Source organism: Aptenodytes forsteri, unplaced genomic scaffold (genome assembly GCF_000699145.1).
Source record: "Aptenodytes forsteri isolate BGI_AS27 unplaced genomic scaffold, ASM69914v1 Scaffold8, whole genome shotgun sequence".
In the NCBI taxonomy this organism is placed as follows: domain Eukaryota; kingdom Metazoa; phylum Chordata; class Aves; order Sphenisciformes; family Spheniscidae; genus Aptenodytes; species Aptenodytes forsteri.
In genome coordinates this window covers 2,718,212-2,732,894 of record NW_008796218.1, presented here as the reverse complement: position 1 = coordinate 2,732,894, position 14,683 = coordinate 2,718,212, and the positions used below count along the sequence as shown (strand labels likewise).

The 14,683-nt window shown below is 39.3% G+C and overlaps 1 protein-coding gene across 2 annotated transcripts in view; it reads left to right on the top strand.

Annotated features, from left to right (window-relative positions):
* The first annotated feature begins 3,711 nt into the window (after positions 1-3,711).
* Positions 3,712-14,683, top strand: part of GTF2H1 (general transcription factor IIH subunit 1) — an 18,107-nt gene continuing 7,135 nt past the window's right edge. The window contains exons 1-8 of one of the 2 annotated variants that reach the window (XM_009288762.2): positions 3,712-3,882; positions 5,729-5,921; positions 8,381-8,543; positions 9,479-9,572; positions 10,279-10,428; positions 11,509-11,588; positions 12,920-13,050; positions 14,212-14,299. In XM_009288762.2, coding sequence (XP_009287037.1) covers positions 3,729-3,882; positions 5,729-5,921; positions 8,381-8,543; positions 9,479-9,572; positions 10,279-10,428; positions 11,509-11,588; positions 12,920-13,050; positions 14,212-14,299 — 1,053 coding nt within the window. In that variant the 5' untranslated portion in view covers positions 3,712-3,728. The remainder of the gene's footprint in view (positions 3,883-5,728; positions 5,922-8,380; positions 8,544-9,478; positions 9,573-10,278; positions 10,429-11,508; positions 11,589-12,919; positions 13,051-14,211; positions 14,300-14,683) is intronic. The other variant, XM_009288763.1, reaches the window with a different exon arrangement.

Genomic DNA, 14,683 nt, shown 5'->3' with positions numbered 1-14,683 from the left:
CGCGGCTGGGGGACACTGGGCTTCACCCGAGCGCTTGGTCGCGGGTAATAGACAAAGAGGTGCCCTCGCACCGCCTTCCCGGGCCGCGGCCACCTTCTGCCGGGGCCGCCAGAAGTCGGACAGACCCCCCGCCAGTGCCCTGCTGGGGCCGTACGGGGTGTTCTCGGGCCCGTTTCGCCGCAGGCAGAAACGCGACACGAAGCGTAGGTGATGCGAATCGCGGAGGAAGGCCGGATTGACCCTTCAGGCGGGCTCAGGGGTGCAAACTGTGGATTCCTTCAGCGCGCTGTCGTGCTCGCCGGTGTCCAAGATAAATGGCACTTCTCGTACCTCCCCGTTCTGCTGAGCTGTATTCCGCCGACAGGTCCGCTGCCGCCCTCGGGGTGCTGCTCTGCCAGCTCCCGGCCCCACCCAGAGGTCCCTGGGCTGTGCACCGAACCGTCGGGGCCCGGCTGCGTACCCGTGCCGCTGCGGTTCAGTCTGAGCCATTAGCGTAGATATTCCGCTGTTCCCTGCAGGGAGTGGAAACCTGGCAGCAAGGCCTGCATCAAATCTGTCTGAGCTCACCTGCCAGCCCATGCCTACCCTGATCAAGTCAGGATTATTAAAATGTGCAAAGGTTTCCTTTATTTCTGCTCAGAACTCGACAAAACCACATGGGAAGAGACTGGAGTGAAATGCTGGTAATGGACAGCGTTCAGATCAGGTGTTGTAAGGAACAGAGAAGAGAGGTACCTGGTTTTAAAAGTGGTTAGGAAGAGTCGCTGCGTTAGAGGAAGGATAGCTGTTGGAATTTGACTGTATTTCCAGAAGCTGCATTGACTCCCACAGAGCTGGGAGGGGTTATAGGTGGATAAGCAAACAGGACCTTTTTTTTTGTTTTATGCCAACAGTGAAGCTTCCTGATAGACCTTGCCAGTTGTAAACTGCAGCTGCAATTAACATCCTCAAGACAGGCTTGATGACAAGTCATATCCCATGGGTTAGGGCTACTGATTGATCCAACTGCTTTTCAGAACTATTAACCATCACTTCAAAAGCTCTACTGCTGGAGAATTTAAAATAAACTGTGTCTGCCCTTCTCTTCTGGAAGATACTAAAACCTGAGAAAGGTCTGTCTACCAAAATTTGCAGCTGAAGAACTCTAATGCTACTTCTTCTAGCAGCAGATTAAAATTATCACTTAAAGCTGTAAAATAACAGAATGTCTCTGTGTGCATGTTGCAGTTCTTGTCCCTGTGAGCAGCAGTGTCATCATCCACAGTACTGATTCCTGGAAACTTCAGCTGTTAAATACAGAGGTTATGAGATTTGGGGAGTTGTGAATAGATCATTGATGGCTCTCACCCTTCTGCATACTAAGCCTTAAGTGTCCAAAAAGAAAAGAAAATGACTGGTGTACTGTGTTTGCTTAGCGAGGACATAGCCTTCCCCTCTGCAGTCGGTAGGAGACCATCCTCACGCTTTTCTAGCAGCTAGGCAAGATTTCTATTTTAGAATTTTTCCTGTATTACTTGTAACAAGAAGCCATCTTGTTTTCATTAGTGGAAGACGGTAACTTTCCTAAATCCTGATTATTAATTTTTTTTTATTCTTTCTGATGTACTGCTCAAAAGACAGCTTGGGGTTTTCTCCATTTTGGGTAATGCTTACTGTGCTTGTGAGTTGTATCATTCTACTGCCACCGTAAATTACTGCATGAAAAAGGAAGAACAGCAATGGCATAAATAAGAACGGCAGCGAGCTAGTGTGTTCATCCGCCCAGAAGGTAGAATGAGCCACTTTTGGGGTAATTGTGCGTTCACAGATTGTACACTGCAGGGTACTGTGCTAGAAACACTGAGGTTGTAAAGGAGAAGTTGCTAGCTGCTGATCGTTTTCTTCCGTAGTTGAAAGACTGGTTGTAGGTGGGTGAAATAGCATGGTAGAAAAGCAAAGCAACTTGCATCAGAATGAGCCTGACTATGGAAATGCTTTCCTTTTTCTTTCTGTTCGGTACAGGTTTAATTCCTTCGCATTCTGTGGCTTTGTCTCTACTGCACTGGATAATAATGACCTTAAAGGACTGTAAAGTAACAAAGGGAGAAAAAAGTCAAAATCCTTAGTCTTGCATATGTTGAGGTTTCTAGTCTATTAGTGTCTGCGGCCAGCTGCCTTTTTCCGGTAAGGATAAGGTGCTGATGAGAGACTACAGACCTGCAACAGGAAACTCTACATAAAATGGTAGTGCAAATAGCACTGAAGGAGAATAATGCTGCTGGGGAGACTGTAATGGATTATGCTAGGAAATGGTCCTGAAATCATGCCACGCAGTTTTCTTTGAGAGAGAAGTATTAGCAGGGCTGCTCTGAATGTGGCACAGCGTGTTCTAGTGACTGCTGCAGTGGTGCCGATCTGAAACCCCACGTTCAGCTCAGCATCACTGAAGTCTGGCAAAGCTTTGAATGACTGAAATGATGAAGGAGCGAAGCTTAAGTGAAGAGCCCTTTTGCCATTAAGTCTTTCCATTTATTATTTTACTTAACTCATTTCAGAGATGGGCTTGTAAGACTTTTGCTGAAGAGAATGCTGTGCTACTGTCCAGATACTGATACTCTGATAGTTCTACTGTCAGAGTAGAATATCCTATCTTACTGCTGTTTTTTTAAAGAAAAAAAAAGTATGTGAATTAAATGCTTAGAATTACCATTTTGTGGTACCTACTAGTAGTGTGATAGCTGATGCAGGTTGCTGTTTGAAGTTTGATGTGGGCTCCAGCAAATATTACAGGTATTCTAAAGCACATGAAACATGCATTATCAGCATTTGAAAATACTATTTTACATATCAGTAGTAAAGTTTATGGTATGCAAAATACAGCAATTGGATAGACTAAACTTTTACAACAAACATACCAAAGATGTAATTTTTTCATAGGTGTACGACAGTATGTTAATAGAATGTAGTCATACTTGCAATGTCCTTAATCTCTTGAGAAATTTAAGGCTGTATGGTGAACCTGTAGAGAGGAAATGATAGTGACTGCTGGGGAGAAGAATGCAGCAAGTATCAAAAGGCTTGTTGATGTGAGACTGGTGACAAAATTACCATCGTGTTGAAGTAGGTATAACATTAGTCCCTTGGACTTTGGGGGAGAGGGATAGGAAACTGGCCAGCTGGAATCAAGCATACAAAACATCCTTCGAGCCTTGGGCAAAAACCACCACAATAAGAACAGGAGTGTAACTGGGCTATCTTATCTTTAGCACAGAGAACTGGAAATCCATGATTTTTCACATGCCTTGTATCCTTCCCTTTTGTGAAATGACTTAACATCTGCCGTTCACACTGAAGAAGAGAATTGCTGCCAAATGCCAGAGGAGATTTGGCATTTATGTCATTGCTTAGCTTCGGTATTCTTCTGAACTTGAAAAACCAGTAAAGGAACATTAAAACAGGAAAATTTGGTTATCAGTTTAAATGTAAGATTTGCGGGTCTTTTATTGGCGCAAAAGCAGTATCAGCAATACAGTTAGATGAATTATTTAGGTAGCTGGCAGTATTTGGTTTAAATAAATTTGCTGATTGCACTGACAGAGTTTATCTGGAATGTTTCAAAAATGATGTAGGCATTAACAAGTAAATGTGGGTTGTAATACTTTGATATAGATAGTAGTGAAAGAGTTACAGCAAAAACAATTCTACTAATCAGCTCAACTGTATGTTTTTAATAGCTCCTTATAGCCACAATGGCAACGTCATCTGAAGAAGTGTTACTGATTGTAAAGAAGGTACGTCAGAAGAAGCAGGATGGAGCTCTCTACCTTATGGCTGAAAGGATAGCATGGGCACCCGAAGGCAAAGACCGATTCACAGTCAGCCATATGTATGCAGACATAAAATGTAAGTGAACGCTTTTCCTATTCCAGCTTCAGTAAGCAGTATTTTGATAAACATTTAAATACAACCCAAAGCTTATTTGCCATAAAACACTAGTAGGTAAATTAGGAAGGTTGCAAGGGTCTGGAGCTTTGACTAGGTTATTCTGTGTAGCAGCAGAGATCAGGACCATGGTGAAGTATCACCAGTTTATTAAGGATGCTACTGCAGAATTTCTGTAGTGTTCAGATGTTTAAGTTATAATGCATTTACTATTAACTTCTGATAAACTTCTGCAATAAATTGAACAGAAAAATAGTCTATGCCATAGGCTTGTGGAGGGAAAGGTGGGAGAAGGGTTCAAGAAGAGTATAGGATTTTCAGGGTCTAACACAAACTATCTGGCATGTCATCTGTTAAACTATGCATCTAAAGCTGTTTCAATTTTCCTATAAAATGAACCTAGCTGTTTTATTTTCATCCAACAGACCATAGCTTCAGAAGTGCTAGCTTCTGTAGTTTGGCCTAACCGGTAACATTCCGAATAAGCATTTGCTGTTGCAATAGCAGAGTACGTGCAAGTCAAAACTGAACAGTAAATGTCTATAGCATGCTGCCTTTCTGGCTCCAATTAGTGCTCATATTCCGTGTGCTGTAATGCCAAAGAAGGAATAAAAAGAAAGTTGTATGCGTCACTTGGTAAAGGTTTAGTGATTGTTGCTGTTTAAAGTCACATACAAGTACTGCAGCATGATCAAAAGTGTGTGTGATGAATCAGAACTAATACGCTGTTTTCTTAAATACAAATGTGATAAGGAGTTTAAAAGCTCTGTTCACCTATAATAATCAACTTTGTGAAGGTTTTATTTAGCTATTTGCTTATACTTAAGCAGCTTATATTTTAAATTTTTACATGTATAGGCATTGAAGTCTTTAACTCAGATGAAAGAATCTCTTTTTCATCATCGAAAATTTAAAAGAAAGGGGGGCAGGTATTTGTAAATTTGTAATAGAGATGATGATTTAGTGGTGACATCTGGTTCCTGTCTCCCACTTGCACTGGAGGAAGGGGTAAGATTCAAAGTTAGGTTAGTGCCATTTGCAGTGCTACACTGAAGTCAATATAGCACAACAGTCCGTAAACGTAGTTGTTCTAGCCTCTCTTCCCTCTGGTTATGAAAAAGGAAGCAGGAGTTAGGTTTTTCTTATGAGTCATGAGGGTGTAATAGCACCTTGGAGGCATTGGCGATCGACTTTGGGAGTACTAATGGCTAAATGTGCCTACCGCACCACTTGAAACCAGCATACCTTTGCTGTTCCCCCACCCTGCATCTGCTTTCTTACCGCTTTTCTTCTGTTGGAACTGGTCCAGCTGGAAAAACAAAAGGGGGGGTTACTTTTCAGTGGATCAGTTCCTTGGTTCAGTTTGCTGCACAAAAGCTAACACTAGTACAAGAAAGGCAGCAGGAAGAAGTGGAAAGGGGGAATGAGGTTGTCACCTTTCAGCAGCAGCCTGGATTGGTACCAGGTTAAAGTGTCCAGGTGATGACAGTCTAATTTGCAGAAGTTTTCTAATGGAGGATGTGGGGGATGCAAAGATGAATCAGGGCTCCTGAGCAGTAGCTGAAGGATACTGAGCAATAGGCCACTGGTGTCCGTGTCTTGTGTTTTAGAGAGAACAAGGTGCAGGGTTCAAACTAATTTAAGGGGAAGACTGTCTGTTCCACTTTCATGGCTGGAATTCACACACAGGGTAATGGTATTTAATTGGATGATGAGGATGACTGCATATAAGCAAATACTCTAGGGAAGAGAGTTTCTTGTATAAGCTTACTGTCTGTTCCTAATTAATACTCTCTGTGTAATCTAGGCCAGAAAATCAGTCCAGAAGGTAAAGCTAAAATTCAGCTTCAGCTAGTATTGCATGCAGGGGACACAACCAACTTTCACTTCTCCAATGAAAGCACAGCAGTGAAGGAGCGAGATGCAGTAAAGGATCTTCTTCAACAACTGTTGCCCAAGTTCAAAAGGAAAGCTAATAAAGAACTTGAGGAGAAGAACAGGTAAAGGGAAGGGAGCCTTAAAGTTTTTTTGGGGTTGTTTTTTTTTTTAATTGTTACCTAACTATAGTGTATTTATGCTAACAGTTGTTGTTATTGCAACATCGTTAGTGATATGGCATTTGTTTCCCTAGTAAAAATCTCTCCGCTTTCAATTTAGAGGCAGTTCCTCGAGACTTACATAACTGTAACATGTTGAGACTATACTTGTGTTCTCAGTGACACGTTCTTGAGGTGTAAGGCAGCTAGCCCAGCTGCCACCCAGTCTTTGTTATCCATGGCTATGAGATGAAAGCACCCAACTGGCAGTCTGTCTCTTTAGTCTGCTTGAGTATATATTTATCAGTTAGAAAAGCTGCTTGAAAGATTTTTTTTTTTCTTTTCCAGAAGTTCTCACCTTCCTTGATTTGTGATTCCCACCCCCCTGTATAACCTCTTCCCCCTCAAATCTTCTTTTCTGGTGTTTTACATACTCTACTAAATTGCTAGGTATTTTCATGCATCTCACTTGAGATGCAGTAGTTTGTTATTTGGCATGCAGGATGCTTATTCTAAAAAACGTTTTGAGAAGACGTTCAGGACCTAAGTCCTCTTCCCAAAAGGGCTTTTAAGATACGCTTCCGTTCCTTTAAAATGCTTGTGTTAAACCAGTCCTTGTGGCCATAGAGCACCCTTCTCTGCGTCTCCCCAGATGAGTTTCACTTCATTCTAGCATCTGCTGTGAATCCTGTATCTACTAGCATCCGTTTCCAACGACTGTTCTAGCTTTGAACTTAGGTAAGTTAAAGCTAGATTTTTCAAAACATAGGAGCATTGCCTCATTGGGCAGATCAGATCTTTACAAGAAGATTTCCCAGCAGAAGGGCAAAAGAACTTGTGCTGGAGCTCTGACACATCCAGGATTAACTGGTTCCAGTACTTCAGTGACCACTAGGGTCTACAGCAGTGCAGACTGCTTTGGCGCTATTACCATACTAGTTTCATTATGCTACATGCCTTATTTCTAACAGTAATAATACTGAGTACATGGGCAGTCTTAGCTCTGAATCTCTGTATCCTTAAATGGAGTTTTACAGTATTATGTCATGTGGCATTAAGAGCTTTTCTAGTTAGAGAAAAGCCAGAATCTCTGCACATACTCAGTCATAGTCTGTTCTTTTGATGATTAGAAGTCCAAGTCTAGTGATGGGGCTTCATTAGCTTAATTTGCAACAGATGAGGCAAAAAAGTTTCAACCTGTTTTGGAAGGGTACTACATCCAGAGTCCCTGCAGCACTTCCTCCATTTATTGATATGTGGGGGTCAGGTATGTACCAAAATTCCAAGTTTTAATGAAATAATTAGAATAACAGACTGCTTCCTGCTGCACTAATTTGTAAGAATTGCCACTAATCTGTATTTGTACCAGCAAGAAAAACTGGAAAAACCTTGGTGGTTAAAACATAATAGGGATGTCCTGCCACAAAGTTTTCACTTCCACCTCATCCTACTTCATCCTTAGAGCAGCTACAGATTTTCATTCAGTCCAGATTGTAGTTTATCCGTGTTCTTCTCTAGACCACGTACTATGTATTCATAAGATTCCTATTTTTTTTTGTTTGCAAATGATCAAGACCCTGAGGTACGTGCTAAAGATTGTTGAGGTTATTTGCTGACTCTGAACACGCATGCACATTTCCCTGAAAATGGCCTAGTGGGTTTCAAATTAGGTACACAGCTGTATGAAAAGCTGCTTAAACATGAATTAACTGAAGTTTCAGGTGCATCAATTCTTTGCATTTTTGATAGTAAAGGTGATACTTGATATTCAGATGATAACTTTTGTAAACATTATTTCCTGGTAGAAATAGTGACACTGAATGTTTCTGTAGCACTTGTGCTGCATGTGATAGTTCAGGGATGAAGATCCTGCTGTCACCAACAGAAACATAAATGAACAAACAACTCAGGGGAATGTGTGTTTTAAGGTATCTTATCCCACACATATTTTGTAATCTGTACTCTTGCACTAGAGACCTGTAACTACTGAATTTTAAGATCTTAAACAAGAATTAGATAGTGGTGAAATTTCTTTTTTTCCCCCCACAAGACCTTTGTAATGGAAGTTCAGGAAAACTCATTGTGCTTTTACAGTTCAGGAGACTCCAGTCCTGGACGTGCAAAGACACAAGAGCACCACAGAATATTTTAGGACCCATTTTAATCCCACATAACTTTTTCTTAGGCATTGTTCTCTAGCATTTAATGCTATTCCTTAAACATTTTTTATTCCTTTCTTAAGTCTTTTGAGACAAATATAGCTATTGAGGTTGGTTATTTACACAATCTTGTTAAGAAATGCACAGCATTTTGAAAGAAAGAAAAGTTGGTTTCTGTTCCTTTTGTGAACTCATGTTAGTTATGGAAATCCTAGTGATTTATTCTGCAGCGTTTCAATTCTATTCAATACATTCTTTTACCAGAATGCTGCAAGAAGATCCTGTTTTGTTTCAGCTCTATAAAGACCTTGTTGTGAGCCAAGTAATCAGTGCTGAAGAATTCTGGGCCAACCGTTTAAGCCTGAATGCAGGGGATAATTCTACAGCACCTAGTAAGCAGGATGTGGGCATCTCTGCAGCATTTCTGGTACGTTGAACCTCTAACTTAAAGGACTTGAGAGCAAACAAATTGGGGAAAGTGAGAGTTCTGCTCATGTACTTTATTCCCATATACTTTAATGATGTTCTTTCCTGGTTCCTCAACTTAACATGTCTCCACATGTTAGTCAGACTATTGCAAGTGTGAAGGAGAAAAAAGAAAAGTAAAGGGTTTATGCAAATCTGCAATCTCAAAATTTTGTCAATTTAAGATGCCGAATTTGACCTTTAAATTGAAAATAGGCAGATGTTGTTTATACTGGTGCTCTGCCTTCCGTAAAACAGGAATAATGGTGAACTTTCGGTCACTAGATTACAGTGTATTAACTCAAAAATTTAAAAAGAATATCTGTTGCAGCATTGACATGCATAAATGAAGCTGCAAAGACTTTCCACAAGAGGTTTTATTCCCTCCCCAATTTTTTTAAACCAGTACATGCTTTCAGCTACTTGATACTGAGATGCTTTTAGTATATAAGGAAATAAGGTATAAGAGCCATAAAGCCTTTTTTGTCACTTCATTATCATCACTGATTATTCACTAGCTGAATTGTTGAATGAACAACAAAAGATTAGGCATATACAGTAAACGTGTCTATTTTTACTTTAAAACAAGAATATATTAAACTAAGTATACCTTCTTTTGACTGATGGAGTGGTCTTTGCTTTTCATCTTCTAAAGCTTACAGTCTTACTTGTTGAATCATCCCTTAAATGGCAAGTATAATAAAGTAATTAATGCATGCTCTTTCATTTCTCATTCTAAAAATATGTATTTATGATCAAATATGCTATGGATTATTGGAGGAAGAAGATTATTTTATCTGCAGCAGAATTTGATTGTAAGATGCCAGGTTTTTTCCTTCTCCAGTTACAGAAGGCATTCAGACACGACTGTTTTTCCTCCTGTATGCTTTTTCTTAGGCTGATGTACGGCCTCAAACAGATGGCTGCAATGGTCTGAGGTATAATTTGACTTCAGATATCATTGAATCCATATTTCGAACATATCCTGCAGGTAAGAATAGTGCTTTACATAACAAATACATGCATTTAAGCTTTGTTTTTTACTGTGGGAAAACTAGAATGTTAGCCTGAGCCTGGAAGTATAAAGGACCATAGCTTCAGTCTTCTGGATGATTTTCCCTGCCTCGTTTGAGGGATGGGAAGAAGCATGTGTTAAAACATGCTTTTGAAATGAAAACTTGATTTTGTGAAATGAAAACATTTTAACTTGTTGCGTTGGCCTTTTTTTTTTTAATTGTGAGTAGATGTTTGGTTCCCATGATACTCTCCTACTCAGCATTTCAATTGTTATTTTTCATGAAATCACCATTGGGAGGAAAAGAATCTGATTTCTGTCGTTCCCCTGCACTATATTGAATGCTGACACTGGTTCGTTTTGGCCCCAGGTTAAAAAGACTAGGTCCATTCTGAGAAAAACTAGAACTCTGGCAAATCAGACTTCTTGTCTGCGTGCAATTCAAATTAAAGTATTCAGACCGCTGTTAGTGCATTTCTTTTCAAAGCATTAGCTAGCATTGCAGGGCATAAAGGAGCACCTGTTTGCTTATGCTTAACTACTGCATTCCCTTACATTTAATTGGCATGAATGAAGGCAGCATTAGACAGAAAGCAAGGAAGCAAGCAAGGAAATTTTAGCATAAAAATACCATATTAAGATTTGCAGAACAGTTTGTAATCATTATGGTTTTTGTCCACAGTAAAAATGAAATATGCAGAAAACGTTCCACATAACATGACCGAGAGGGAATTCTGGACACGATTTTTTCAGTCTCATTATTTCCATCGGGACAGGCTCAATACAGGCTCAAAAGACCTCTTCGCGGAATGTGCCAAACTGGATGAAAAAGGTAAGCTTTTTGACTTTGTTTCTGCGTAGGCTGCTACAGTCTTAGCTATATCATAGAGCACAACACTCCAGAGGTATATCTAGTAAACCTAGCAAAGCTGAAGTCAAAAGTTTTCTTATGTCCATTTACTGGACATCTTGTTTGTTGAACTGTAAAGTGAAAGCTACAGATTGTCATTGAAAGTTAGCTATCACTTTGCTATTCTTAGCATGTCTGATAGTGAACTAGCCTTTGGAAAGTGGTAGCCTAGAAATACTCTTTATTACAACTCACGCAACAGTAAATCTGTGATAAATTCCATAATATGCTATCATGCTAGATTGATTATGCTCTGCTATCAGTCACTATGGAATAATTTTGTTTACATAAGGCTTCGTTTTGTGGTATGTGCACAATTTGTAACAGGTACAGCTTTTGTTATAGATTAGTTTCTAGTAATAGACAAATATGGATCCTGTTGAAGATTTTCCAGAGGAGTTGCCATCCCTGTTCTCTGTCAGCCTTTTTAATGTGAAATCTTAAAATATTATCTGCCTTAAATTTTTATTGAACTTTGGAGGTAGGTTTATGATGATACAGAAATGTGGAAAATTGAGATCACTTAACACCATTCCTTAATAAGTATTCTGACTAATGAAGGCATTCTATTAGGTATCCACAACCTTCACAAGTAAAAGCTACCACCAGATATAAATTACCATTCTACCCAAGGCAGGGCAGCAAAACAGTGCCAAAATTAGAAGAACACACAATTAAGGCTTCCCAGTTCCCAGTAATACAACTAATATAACTGCATCTTCGATTATTTTTTTTTTTTACCAAACAGTATTCAGTGATGTGTAGAAGTTGATAAAAACTGCGCTAATTAGCAGGACAATTTTTACAATAACTTTCCAAGTTTATGACTTATTTTAAATGGAACTTTGAAAAGGGTTGAAAGTTTTAGTCACAGCGATACTTGGGCATCTGTAGAACCTTTGTCTTCTCCTTTTAAAGGTTAAATATAATCTAATAATTCCACAATTATTTCTGTTTGCTTAGATACAGTTTTTCATGTTTTTTTTTCTTTGTTTCATACAGGGTTAAAAACAATGGTGTCTCAAGGAGTAAAAAACCCTCTCATAGATTTAACAGCTTTGGAAGATAAAACGTTAGATGAAGTAAGTAGTTGGCAAAAAAAACCAACCCAAAAACCAAACCATCCCCCCTTAGTTTCATTTAAGGAGAAAGTGGGTCTTTTTCTTGTTAAAATACTACAAATACTAATTCTAAAACACATCACTTACTAGGCTGCTGCAGTGGTTGGGTAGTCAACGTTTATACAGTCATATGTGTGTAAAGAAATGGAGACTGTGCCCATGGACCTATATGTCTGCCTTAGTGTGCTGGGTATAAAAGCAGGACTTCCCCTTTTTAAAGAATTATTATTTCACTTGGATGACTTTTTTGTCTAAAGCGGACTCTCTGGTTTCTTCCTACCTTTTAGAAGCTGTGACAATGTACAGAAGAGTAGCACAAAACAGGGAAAGTCTTTGCATTTGTTCTCACTTTGAACATTGCTATTTGTTTGATTCAGCTTAATTTTAAGGACACTTTATACAGTTTTCTTTGTTTAGCTTTAAATACCATGTTTTGCTAAAAATATGACTACCTTAAACTACTACCTGCCTCCAAGTACAAATTAAAACAGTTGTTATAAATGGTGTACCATAATGTGAAATAACTTAAAGGTACACTTTTCTGCAGTTGATTTAACTTAAACTTTCGAGTTGTAATTAATAATGATGCTGCATTTCTAAGTTTTTGGGGTTTGGGTTTTTTTGTAAGAGTTGTACAAAGCTACCAGCCTGAAACTGGACTAGGAGTTTAGGATAGGTATGTTTGAAGTGGTGTGCAAACTGTCCTAGTTTGCTTTTGAGGCTGGTGAACTGCAAGCCTGAAACTGAGCATGGGGTAAAGTGAGTTGCCTTCAGCCACCTGGTAACTGGGGAACACTGCCAACATTAACGCTTGAGGTTTTTTGAATTCCTAGTGGTATCGCATCCTCCTGACAGGTGTCATTTAGCCTGTGGGCTGCTGGTGTCCCACAAGATGTTAAAAAGAGGTCAGTAAAACAATTGCTAGCTCTTACTTGCTATTAATGCCTGTCTGTTTCGTACAGGTGATCCTTAATTTTTTTTTTTTAAGCTAGTTCTGTTTTTACTTATAACAGATCATGGTCTTATAAAACTATCTGTTTAAGAATTTTTTTCTTCTCTCAGACACCTCTAAACTGCCAAGTGTTAGCAGAATAAAATAGTCTATGGAGACTTTTCAAAGTACATAAAGTGATGGTGGGGGGAAAGTAGGAAAATACTGCTTCAGATGATGATGCAGTATCAGTCAGTAAAGTTCAGAGGCTGTGGCATGCAGGCTTCCTGACTCAATGGAAAACAGAGAATCGCCCTTCTGGTTTTGGGGCAGGAGGTAGCTAATGTTGTTTTCTTTGTAGGGCTATGGTGTTGCTTCTGTGGCCTCTACATCAAATGCCTCAAAATCCGCTAGAGAAAGTAGCAATGCTGCCATTATAAAACGCTTTAATCATCATAGTGCCATGGTCCTTGCAGCTGGCCTCAGGAAACAGTAAGTTTCAATGCTGTGTAAAAGCTTTTTTGTAACAAATTCTAAGGCATTTCCAAAACAAAGATATATCTTCAATTACTCATCCAACCTTTTTTTTTTTTTTATGAATGAAGTATTTTGCTCCAGAAATGAAAATACCTTTAGGTTCCATTTTACTTTATAAAAGTTCTTCAGAGCTGTCTGAGATGACAAATGCTATTTTTAGATGAGTTGTTATCATACAAAGCAGATTAAAAAAAGAAAGGCTGTTTCTGCTTTCGTTCTCTAGCCCTGGTGAAGGCTGCAGAAGTAGTATTCCGTTTGCTGTGTGGAGGTGAGGTCTGGTGCAGGGAGTTCCTATTGCCTGCCTTCCAGAAGCAGGTCTGCTGGGGCTTCCTGTAGTGGGGTGCATGGACATAAGTAAATGAGGAAGCAAAAGAACAGTGTGGCATGGGTGGATCAGATGAAAGATTCCTCCAGTGCAGTACCCTGCCCCTGACCAAAAAAATGTATCAGATGGTTACATACATTTACAGTAAACTTCACAAATGAAACTTCTTAAAAGAGGCATGAAATGGGTTTGTGAAGTCTGCTTTACAACTGGTTTATAGACAACCACTCTACCCAAATCCTACAGACTTTACCTGTGAGAGATCTTAATTAAATACTTTCTTCTGTGTAGCTGTGCTCCCTCATGTTGTTCTGTCTTGCACAAATCGAACAGTGGACCTTAAACAATCTCTTCTGGGTAACGTGTGTTTCTGTTTCTTGGTTCAGAAAGAGACAAAACAATAGCTCTCATTCTGAAACAGTAGTGTCTCAGGGCTCCCGTAGCTCTGCTAATACCGGGTTGGCATAAGTGTGTATGCAAAGTGTTTCTAATTTAGGTGTGATTTGTTGTGTCCCACTTGCATTGTGGGCATGCTGCTATTTCTGAAGAGAGGGAGAAGCACCCTTCCCTGCTGTTGAATTTCCCGCTTGACAAACAGGGTTATTTGAGGAGTTGGTTCCTCCTATCTAGACCAACTTCTAGAAATGAAGACATAAGGGGGAAAAAGTTGATATACAGTATGTGAACTTGCATATAAAATTTTTGAAACAGATGTATTTACTTTGCCTCTAGCTTGTATCTTAAGTTTCCTGTGAAGTGAATTCTTCTTAATGCTGTTTCTCTATTTTAAGAGAAGCACAAAATGACCATTACAGTGAGACCAGCAGTACGGATGGAAACTCCAGGGATTCAGATTTCTTTCAACCACCAATGAAAAAGGTATAAAGTTAGCTGATGCAATTCTAATTGAATAGAACTGGAAGGTCTGTCTCTCAAAAGATCGCTGAAGGTTCCTTACTTGTTTTATGACACATCTAAAGTGACACTTATTTAGCTTTGCTTAGAAGCATATAGAGTAAAAACCTGAGGGCCTGTAAGAAGCTTTGTACCTCTGTTAGTAAACACAAATAAATTACACCTTGAAGTATTGTTCTGTTTATCTCTTCAGTAGTGCCCAATGAAAGTAAAAAATTTCCAACATGCTTCTGATTGGACCCAGAAATCTGGTTCTTTCCATTCAGTGCAGTTATCCCCCCCCCCCCCCCCCTTTTTTTTTTTTTTTTTTTTTTTTTTTTTTTTTATTTTATACAAAACAAATAATAA